Source organism: Barbus barbus, assembly GCF_936440315.1.
Source record: "Barbus barbus genome assembly, chromosome: 1".
Lineage (NCBI taxonomy): Eukaryota > Metazoa > Chordata > Actinopteri > Cypriniformes > Cyprinidae > Barbus > Barbus barbus.
In genome coordinates this window covers 6423173-6435023 of record NC_136729.1, presented here as the reverse complement: position 1 = coordinate 6435023, position 11851 = coordinate 6423173, and the positions used below count along the sequence as shown (strand labels likewise).

Here is an 11851-nt window from a genome sequence, read left to right as displayed (position 1 = left end):
AGCTAACACTTGGAGAGTGTTAAACGCAGGACCAGACTCAGAGCTAGACATACACACATACAGGTTATCAGAAAACACAGGACAATACACAGGCAGGATAAAACACTGGTAAACAGAACTGACACAGGCGGGTGAACAGCATACGCAGGACAACGCTCAGCAGAGAGGAAGAGGAAGTCCACGGTTTAAGTAGAGTGTGTGATAGTTCTCAGGTGTGAGCTGATTAGTGCAGTCAGCTGTATATGTGTCGTCAGTGCAATGGATGATGGGAATTGTAGTTCAGTGTGCTGTGTAGTGTGAGAGTCAATATGATGGAGAGGCGACCTCTGGTGGCTATCGGGCGGAAGGCCACAGACCGGATTCGTGACAACTTTCAACTGAAAGTAGCTAAAACTGATTTAGCTAAATGTCACTAGACGACATCACAATGGCAATTCACTGATGTATATAAAGATGAATATAGATCAGTGGGCAAGATCAGAACTTAGATGAGGTTTGTCCAAGAAGTTGCTATATTTGTCCCTAAACTTTTGAAAAAAAAGTCTCAAAAGGGGTGGGGAAGTCGCTAAATCTAGCTACAAAATTGCTAAATTGGCAACACTGTTTATAGCAACTTTCAGGTAGGCTATAGAAATAATTGAACTCAAACAACAGAAGTCTGCGGAAATTCCCCGGCAGGATAAAGCGGCGCGTGCGCGCAGGAGCCGCAGACTGACTGGTTCTGGGCTCCTCAGGAAAGAAGTGTGTCCCTCAGATCAGGAAGTAGAAATCTGTGCTGTGATCCGCGAGCGTCTGCCAAACTCATCCGAACCGAAAGCATCAGAGGCGCCCCGCTTTAGTCCGCGGTTTGCTGGTATTTAACATGTGGTAAGTACACTAAACTATCTTGTGATGTTGACTAGAATCCACAAACTCACCTCGACTGCACTATTAGCGACACAACTCGCTTGTAGCGTCTGCAGCGTTTGTTTGAAGATTTTAGCGTGTCGCGCAGTGTTTGCAGTGCAAGTGAGACATTGTAAACAGAAACATTCATTCAGCAAACTGAGCGACTGGGGCAAGGTATCACACGGGGAAGTTGCCACAAATCTCAGTAACCCTGAGGTGTGAAGTCAAAAGTCCATTCGTGGTTTTTTGTTTGTTTGTTTTTTGTTTTTTCCAGCAGTGGTTTTGCATGGCGAATTGTTCATGCTATGCATTAATTTTGTTTTTGTGATTGTTTTAATGCTTAAAGTTTGCTGAAAATTAAGTGCCGGTTGTGAACCGCGGTCAAGCCAGCCGCAGTTCAGAAAAACACGGTCAAGCCAGCCGCGATTGACATTAAAACTGCGCGCGTATTACTATACTTACGGTAATTGCAGGACCAACACGGAGGGAACGCGCATTCAAAGCGCTTTTCATTCTAGACGCCCAGAATTGAGATATAAGGACTTTGTCTGTTTGTTTTATGTACATCTGCTTAATATTCGTGTTATTTATTGCTGTCTTTGTATCTGTATTAGGCTTACTATATTCTTCTACCTGCATTTCATTGCAAGATTCGTAGAAAAGGAGATATGGGACATTAATCGATTTAGAGGGGTAACGACCCCGTTTCTAATAAGTACAAGAAATGAATGGCCAGTTCTTAAACAGGACGTCCTACACTATATGTACACCTCATATGAAACCATTTTACTGCAGCGTTTTCAAAATATGGGACATTATTCTATTTAGAGGGTACAGAGACACCATTTCTAATAAGTACAAGAAATGAATGGTCAGTTCTTATATGGGACGTCCCATACTATATGCACACCTCATATGAAACCATTTTACTGCAGCGTTTTCAAAATATGGGACATTATTTCATTTTGAGGGCTATACAGACCCCATTTCTAATAAGTACAAGAAATGAATGGTCAGTTCTTATAGAGGACGTCCCATACTATATACACACCTCATATGAAAACATTTTACTGCAGCATTTTTGAGATATGGGACATTCTTTCATTTTGAGCGCTATAAAGACACTATTTCTGATAAGTACAAGAAATGAATGGTCAGTTCTTATATGGGACGTCCCATACTATATGTACACCTCATATGACACCATTTTACTGCAGCGTCTTCAAGATATGACACATCATTCGATTTAGAGGGCTATGTGTACTCGACATAGCATGCATCTGAATACAACAAATACAACAAAATGCTATTTAACCAAAGAAGTAGAACCACTGTCTATTTTCTAAAAGGCACATAATGCATGAGGGACACCCAATCCTTTTTCAGGAGATCTACCTTCCCATAGAGTTCAGTGTCAGTCCTGCTCCAACAAGCCTGCCTGTAACTATCTATTGTTCCTGACTCTTAATTAGAGTAGGTTTGGAGCTGAACCTTTAGTGAGATCTCCAGAAGCAAGATTGGGCATACGCTATGACCCATCCATGCTCCAAACTGCTACAGAGCAAAGACTCCATATTAAGTGTTCTGAAACTGTGTGAGATATAGTGTGACATTTCTGACAGTGGGTGACTTCATTTTAGCTGTGCTGACAGAATAGGAGGTACCTTGCACGCAAAGGCCATTATTTTTATCTACATATTTATATTGATGTTTCTATAAGCCTCAAAATTGGAGAAATAATGTACTGTCTTTAAAAACTTTGTTGAATTCGGATGTATGCAACTTCAAACTGCCACAGTACACAGACTTCTCATTTGGTGTGCTGAAAAAGTAGGAGGTACTTTTGAAGAAATAGCCTTTTTTTACTTATTTGAAATAATATTTCTAGTTTTCAATACTGGAAAAATTGTGCAATGTCTGAGAATTTTCTTGACTTTGAACTCCAAATTGCTACAGTAAAATGTTTTTAATATAAATGGTGCAGATAGTATGGGAGGTCCATTATAAGATTTGGCTGTTGTTTTTTTTTTTTTTACTTATTAGAAAGCATACATGTACAGTTGTATAATCCTATAATTGAAATAATACCATGCACTTTACCATGTGTGTAATTGCCCCGCACCTGTTTCTGTTCTTCCTTGTTGATTTATCTATGTTTATAAGCCCTGTGTTTCCCTGCCCCTGTGTCCGGTATTAAACGTCATATGTGTTCTTTTTTCCCCTAGCTACACGCTATGTGTTTTGAATAAACCTGGCTATTGCTATTTCCATGTCTCCTCGCTCCTTGCCCCGAGTGCTACGTGACACTATAAGACTTTGAAGTAAAATATAATGGTACATTTCTCTAGGTAACTCTTTATTTTAGGGTCTCTTAAGTTGCTGCTTATTAGCATGCATATTACTAGAATATTAGCCATTTATTAGTATTAATTAAGCACATATTAATGCCTTATTCTACATTCCTAATCCTACCAAATACCTAAATTTAACAATTACCTTACTAACTATTCATAAGCAGCAAATTAGGAATTTATTGAGGGCAAAGTCATAATTAATAGTGAACAAGTGTTCCCTATTCTAAAGTGTTACCTTTCTCTAAAGTGTCTCAGCAAAATAGCTTCATATAAGAATTTTGTGTCTTGCCTTCCTTGTGCAAGGTGTCAATGGTCGTCTTTTGGACAACTGTCAAGTCAGCAGTCTTCCCCATGATTGTGTAGCCTACAGAACTAGACTGAGAGACCATTTAAAGGCTTTTGCAGGTGTTTTGAGTTAATTAGCTGATTAGAGTGTGGCACCAGGTGTCTTCAATATTGAACATTTTCACAATATTCTAATTTTCTGAGATACTGAATTTGGGACTTTCATTAGTTGTCAGTTATAATCATCAAAATGAAAGGAAATAAACATTTGAAATATATCAGTCTGATGAATTAATCTAATATACAAGTTTCACTTTTTGGTATTACTGAAATAAATCAACTTTTTCATGATATTCTAATTTTATGACCAGCACCTGTAGGACGTCCTGTTTAAGAACTGGCCATTCATTTCTTGTACTTATTAGAAACGGGGTCGTTACCCCTCTAAATCGATTAATGTCCCATATCTCCTTTTCTACAAATCTTGCAATGAAATGCAGGTAGAAGAATATAGTAGGCCTAATACAGATACAAAGACAGCAAAAAATAACACGAATATTAAGCAGATGTACATAAAATAACGGAAAAAGTCCTTATATCTCAATTCTGGGCGTCTAGAATGAAAAGCGCTTTGAATGCGCGTTCCCTCCGTGTTGGTCCTGCAATTACCGTAAGTATAGTAATACGCGCGCACCATAATGGCAATCGCTTCTGGCTTGACCGTGTTTTTCTGAACTGCGGCTGGCTTGACCGCGTCATTGAGACAACTAACAGGAATGTTTATTAAAAATGGGTAATTTTTTTTATTTTATTTTGACTTTAATGTCAAAAGCAGCAGTGTGTGACATGGTTTGTGATTTACCTTAATCCTATCAGTGTATATCTTTAATGAAGCAATGCAATTAATATTTCCAAAATGATCTATTCTGTTGCATTCTACATAGTGTTGTCTGGTTACGTGGTTTACTTGTCTAGAAGTTTAAAGTGTCTCTGAATTTTGTTTTGAAGACAAACGAATGGATGGGTGGCATACCATCTGTTCCTGAAGAGGCATTTATGTATCTTCGGTCCATGAAGATATCTTCTGAATGACTCGGCAGCTTTCAGCCTGAAATATGTCGTCGTACTGGTACGTCAAAGCAACTGCAGATCCGGGCAGCAGCGCCAGCAGCATGGAGGAGCAAGCTGGTAAGAAACCTTTACACTTCCAGCAGGGTCCAAAAATTATCTCAAATTAAGCAGAAAAAAATGTATTTATTTATTAAAATATTTAATAAATAATTGTAAGTAAATAAATATTAATAATAGTATAAATAAATTATTATTAACAAAACTATTAAATATTTAAAATATTAATAATTAATATTATAAATATTTATAATAGGCGTTAAAAATAAATAAAAACAAATATTGAAATATTTATCAAACATTTGTTGTTGTTATTATTATTATTATTATTATTATTATTATTATTATTATTATAGTTATTTAGCTGTTTAATTATGGCTTGATGCCATAATTGTGGCTTTGGTATGATACCAGAATTTAATACATCGGTATTAATACTAAATCAAAACCACAGGTGACAAATAAGCAGCTTCAAAAGATAACTGAATTAAAAACAGTTTTATTAAGAACAGTGCATGTTTAGTAAAACTTAAGAGATCAAATTAATTTTGTTTTTATTATTGTATTATTATTATTATTATTATTATTATTATTATTGAATAACTATTATTGCTTTATAAATTAAGTGCAATCTACCTGTAAAAAGCAGTACATTACATAGAACAAGTGTTTATAGAACAAGATTTATTAGTTTGCATTTACACTTTAAATGCAAACTATACAGTTTGCATTTAATGCACAGATTTGTTTTGACAGTATCAGTTGTTTTGCCCCATCTGTTACTATGCTTGCTTATCACTGTCAATCATCACAGTTTCAGATTCAAACCACCATTTAAATAAGTGTCAATCTAGAAACTTTGCAATGTGCAGTTAACAGCGTGACAAATGTATATTACATACATAGCGTGAACAAATAGTGCTCCTATTGTAATCTCTGACTGAGAGAAAACTCCCATTATAATCAATGCAGCTGACAACTCTGCACAATCAGTTTCTTATTTACATTGTGTTGTTTGTAATTAATGAAGGGATTTGTGAATGTGCTTTGGCTGAACTTTTTCAGCGCTATTGATTGAATTCGGACTGTCTGTTTGGTCATTGTGTTCACATGCTCAACAAAAATTTCTGTGTTTGGCTGCAATAACGTTATCAGAGAAACCTTTGATTCTCATTACAGAGCACTTACACATACACACTGGATTATCAATATTATCTTATATCCTCATCACAGTTATCATGTAGAGTGAATTTTATTTGTTTGCTACAGCTTTTTCTCACATTTGCTGGTTTTGCATTAGTTTGAGTTTCACTGCTGCGCAAATTCAGAGCAGCAGCAACTCAAGCATTGAAGCCAGCAAAATCATAATATCTAGGGTCTTAATTCACTTTTCAACAAATTAAGGCATGAAAAGGTCTTAAATCAGAGCAGAAAGTCTTAAATTCATAGTCATGGCATACAAGTTTGAATGCACTGCGAAAACTTTCTGTTGAATAAAGTAGTTTTTTTCTGAGCCCATTTGCAAGATAATTGTTCTTGTTTTAATGCAGTTTTATAGTTATTTCCTTTATTCTAGTTAAGCTGTTTTTGTACACATTATTGATGTATTTTGTTTCCTTCAATTTATTCCTTCAATTTTCTTTGCTTGGTCTTAAAATGGTCTTAAATTTACTTCATAAAACTCCAGAAACACTGGCTATTGTATCGTTTGAAATATAGTTAGTTAAATACAGTTATGGTTCGAGGAACTTGACAGTCTGCACAGCATATATAGACCTATGAAGTGAAACTGTGGTCTTCAGAAAGGTGTTTATAGCAGCGAACGTCATTTCCTCTCACATATGCTCAAGTTTGAATGTGAGATAGATTGACCTAAATGCTAGTATCATTTGTGCGTTCAGCTCTCAACCTTTAGTCATATTTGGCTGCTGATTAGTACAGGCAACAGATTCATATAGTTGATTGTGCTCGATCTAATTTATTGTTGACCAGTAGCTACTAATATCAAAATTGAATTTAGCCAAAAATGGCCTCTAAATATGCACTAACAATCAAAAGTTTGGACACACTTGGTTTTACTCTTGGTTTTAAAAACACTTTCTTCTAAAGATTTCTGCTATAATGTTTGAAACTAGTTTTGTAGACAGATGTAGGCCTATTTTAGATTTGCTAAGCATTTTTTATCACTACATACAGGTACATATAAAAAAAAATTTAATATCGTGAAAGTTAATTTTTTCTTGTAACTTATTTCAAAAAGTGAAACTTTCATATATTTTAGATTCATTACATGTAAAGTTTTTTTGTTTTAATTTTGATGATTAGAGCTTACAGCTGATGAAAGTCAAAAATCAGTATCTCAAAATATTAGAATATTTACATTTGAGTTTCAATTAATAACCGTCCCTACAGTATAAATTCTGGGTATCTCTTGTTCTTTGAAACCACAATAATGGGGAAGACTGCTGACTTGGCAATGATCCAGAAGACGAACATTGACGCCCTCCACAAAGAGGGTAAGTCACAGAGGGTCATTACTGAAATGTGTGGCTGTTTATAGAGTGCTGTATTAGATTAGATTAGATTCAACTTTATTGTCATTGCACATGTAAGGTACAAGGCAACGAAATGCAGTTAGCATCTAACCAGAAGTGCAATAAGCAGAGGTACAGGATATACAGTGCCTACAATATGTTACATATGTACAGAAATATACAGATAAGGCAGTAGTACTATGGACATAATTTACAAGTTTTTAAATACTATCAGTATGATATACAGATGGGTGATATGAACATACTATACAGATGGGTTGTGCAGTAAATGTATGTACACTATGAGCAAAACTATGAAAATAATTACAAATGGATATGAATAAGCTATAAATTAAAATATATAAACACTAGTGCAATGAACATTGAAAGTGCATAGAAATAAAAATTTACAGTACATAGTACTCAGTGTGTAGATTGTTTTTTTTGTTTTGTTTTTAAATCGATTTAATGATGGGGAGGGGTGAAGACTTTGTAGTGGTGTGTGAGGGGGGTATCATTGGGCAGAGTTTAGTAGGGAAACAGCTGTAGGGAAAAAGCTGTTCCTGAGTCTGCTTGTCCTTGTTCGGAGGCTCCTGAAGCGCCTCCCAGAGGGCAGTAAGTTAAACAGTCTATGGTCAGGGTGAGAGGAGTCCTTAAGAATGCCGCGAGCTCGACGTAAACAGCGTTTTCTCTGGACGTCCTCAATGGCAGGGAGTGGTGTCCCTGTGATGCGTTGGGCGGTTTTCACCACCCTCTGTAGTGCCTTGCGGTCAGCAGCTGAGCAGTTCCCATACCAGACTGTGATGCAGTTGGTCAGGATGCTTTCAATTGCACACCGGTAGAAGTTCCGCTGGATGATTGGAGACAGGTGGTTCTTCTTCAGTGTCCTAAGGAAGAAGAGGTGTTGGTGAGCCTTCTTGACTAGGCTGGATGTGTTGGTGGTCCAGGTCAGGTCCTCCGAGATGTGGGTTCCCAGGAACTTGAAGCTGGAGACACGTTCAACAACCATCCCGTTAATGTGGATGGGGTCATGCGTTCCACTTTTCTTCTTCCTGAAGTCCACAATGAGTTCCTTTGTCTTGCTGGTGTTGAGGAGCAGGCTATTGTCAGCACACCATGCAGCCAGGTGCTGTACCTCCTCCCTGTAGGCAGTCTCATCGTTGTCTCTGATGAGGCCAATCACTGTGGTGTCGTCAGCAAACTTGATGATGGAGTTGGATCCATGCACAGGCCTGCAGTCATGGGTGTAGAGGGAGTAGAGAAATGGGCTCAGCACACAGCCCTGTGGTACGCCGGTGTTGAGTGTGATGGTGGTGGAGCAGGTGAGGCCTGACCTAACATGCTGAGGTCTGTTGGTCAGAAAGTCCATAATCCAGCTGCAAAGGGAGGTGTTAACACCCAAGTCTCCAAGTCTGTATCAAAGCATATTAAATGCAAAGTTGACTGGAAGGAAGAATTTGGGTAGGAAAAGGTGCACAAGCAACAGGGATGACCGCAAGCTTGAGAATACTGTCAAGCAAAGCTGATTCAAATATTTGGGAGAGCTTCACAAGGAGTGGACTGAAGCTGGAGTCAGTGCATCAAGAGTCACCACGCTCAGACGTCTTCAGGAAAAGAGCTATCAAGCCACTTCTGAACCAGAGACAACGTCAGAAGCGTCTTTATTGATCTTATGTAATATTCCAATTTTCTGAGACACTTAATTTTAAGCCATAATCCATCAAAAAATCATAATCCATTGTAAATCATAATCCATCAAAATTTGAAGAAATAAAGGCTTGAAATATTTCAAAAATATTCTGTGTAATGAATCTATATAATATATGGGTTTCACTTTCTGAAATGAGTGACAAAAAATATTGACCTTTTTCATGATATTCAAATTTTTTGAGATGTACCTGTACATCCATTTGTTTTATTTCATAGTTGTGATACATTCATTTTTTTTAATCTTTGATTATGTATTTATTTTTTATTTATTGAATATATATAGAGGTATTTATTTTTATTTTTATGTTGAAAATTGCAATAATAAATAATGAAGAATGAATATATCTCCAAATATTTGACACCTTTATGTTGCTGGTAAGAAACATAATATATAAATTAATTATTAATAAATATTTATAAATACATAAATACAAGGTCGTGGGTTCGAATCTCAGGTCCAGCAGGGATTGTAGGTGGGGGAGTGAATAATCAACACTCTCTCCACCCTCAATACCACGACTGAGGTGAGACCCTTGAGCAAGGCATTTTGGATTAATTGTAGAGGTTTAATAGAATTGGCTGGAAGACCTGCCAAAGAGAGCATTGCAATAGTCAAGTCTGGACAGAACAAGAGCCTGAACAAGGAGTTGTGTTGCATGTTCCGAGAGAAAGGGCCTGATCTTCTTAATATTGTATAATGCAAATCTGCAGGACCGGGCAGTTTTAACAATGTGGTCTGAGAAATTCAGCTTATCATCAATCACAACTCCAAGGTTTCTGGCTGTTTTTGAAGGAGTTATGGTAGATGAGCCTAACTGGAAGGTGAGATTGTGATGAAGAGATGGGTTAGCTGAAATTACCAGCAGTTCTGTCTTAGCTAGGTTGAGTTGAAGTTGATGGTCCATCATCCAGCAAGAAATGTCTGTTAGACATGCTGAGATGCGAGCAGCTATCGTCGGATCATCAGGATGGAATGAGAGGTAGAGTTGAGTGTTGTCAGCATAACAGTGATATGAAAAGCCATGTTTCTGAATGACAGAACCTAGCGGTGCCATGTAGACAGAAAAGAGATGTGGTCAAAGAACTGAGCCCTGAGGCACACAAGTAGCTAGATGTTGCGACTTGGATACCTCACCTCTCCAAGATACTTTGAAGGACCTATCAGAGAGGTAAGACTCAAACCACTGGAGATACCCTTTTTCAATAGGGTTTACAAGAGGATCTGATGGTTGACCGTATCAAAAGCAGCAGACAGATCCAGCAAGATAAGTAAAGAAGACTTGGATGCCGCTCTTGCCAGTCTTAGGGCTTCAACAACAGAAAGCAAGGCAGTTTCGGTCGAATGTCCACTTCTGAAGCCAGATTGGTTACTGTCCAGGAGGTTGTTCTGTGTGAGAAAGACAGAAACTCTTTCAAGTGTTTCTGCAATGAAAGGAAGAAGGGAAACCTGTCTATAGTTCCCTAAAAGAGTTGGGTTAAGTGTTTTTTTTAAGAAGTGGGGTTATACGAGCCTGTTTAAATGCTGAGGGAAAAATTCCAGTGTGAAGGGATGTGTTAACGATGTGAGTAAGTGCAGGTACAACTGCAGGAGAAATGGCTTGAAGGAGATGAGATGGAATAGGATCAAGCGGACAGGTAGTAGGATGACTGCAAAGGATGAGTTTAGAGACTTTTGCCTGAGAGAGTGGAATATATGATATATTAATATAATATTATAATATGTTAGTGAGCACTTCTCCTTTGCCAGTGGTGGTCAGTAACGAAGTAAAATGTCTTCGTTACTGTACTTAAGTAAATTTTTCAAGTATCTGTACTTTACTGGAGTAGTTTTATTTTGAGTAACTTTTACTTCACTACATTCCAAAGCATAAGATCGTACTTTTTACTTCACTACATTTCATAAAAACATTGGGAAGTCGTGGCCTAATGGTTAGAGAGTCTGCCTCGTAATCCAAAGGTTGCGGGTTCGAGTCTCGGGCCGGCAGGGATTATAAGTGGAGGGAGTGAATGTACAGCGCTCTCTCCACCCTCAATACCACGACTGAGGTGCCCTTGAGCAAGGCACCGAACCCCCAACTGCTCCCCGGGCGGCGCAGCATAAATGGCTGCCCACTGCTCCGGGTGTGTGTTCACGGTGTGTGTGTGTGTGTGTTCACTGCTGTGTGTGTGCACGTTGGATGGGTTAAATGCAGAGCACGAATTCCGAGTATGGCTCACCATACTTGGCAGTATGTCACTTCACTTCACTAAAACATATCGTTACTCCTTATAATCTTTTCAATGATTATAATATTATAATATTCTTTTCAATGAACCAATTTTTCAGTGAAATCGCTTCGCAAATCGCAACAAACGATTCATTCACGAATTAGAATGATCCGATTGCAGCTGTTCTCGAGTCGACAACTCACTGATTCAAATGATCCGTTTAGAGCGAGTCTCTAGTGAACTGAACTCACTGATTCAAATGATCCGTTTAGAGCGAGTCTCCAGTGAACTCAACTCACTGATTCAAATGATCCGTTTAGAGCGAGTCTCCAGTGAACTCAACTCACTGATTCAAATGATCCGTTTAGAGCGAGTCTCCAGTGAACTGAACTCACTGATTCAAATGATCCGTTTAGAGCGAGTCTCCAGTGAACTGAACTCACAAGTAAACACTGGAGATCTTGAGCGCCCGCCCGCTTAACTGATGATGCTGCTAAAAGTAAGTTACTAATGTCGAATTTTAGGATTAATGATTGTAACTGAAAATCATATTTAAGTCAAAACTGTCAGTTGTTTCTGAACTAAATCTGCTATAAAGGGTGATCTATTTAAGCCCACTGAAATGCTTGAATGCACACAGATCAATGTCAGTGTCTCTGTTTTAGGTCAAAAAACAAAACATTAAAATAACACAGATTAAATAAAATAACTCATGCACGTTCATATTCCCCGCTGCTGTAAAGT

The 11851-nt window shown here is 37.8% G+C and overlaps 1 protein-coding gene across 1 annotated transcript in view; it reads left to right on the top strand.

The window, feature by feature from the left end:
- The first annotated feature begins 752 nt into the window (after positions 1 to 752).
- The window catches only part of LOC306857085 (leucine-rich repeat serine/threonine-protein kinase 1-like), a 137554-nt gene continuing 126455 nt past the window's right edge, over positions 753 to 11851 (top strand). The window contains exons 1-2 of the mRNA XM_079396777.1: positions 753 to 867; positions 4536 to 4715. Of these exons, the coding sequence (XP_079252903.1) occupies positions 4643 to 4715 (73 nt within the window). The 5' untranslated portion in view covers positions 753 to 867; positions 4536 to 4642. The remainder of the gene's footprint in view (positions 868 to 4535; positions 4716 to 11851) is intronic.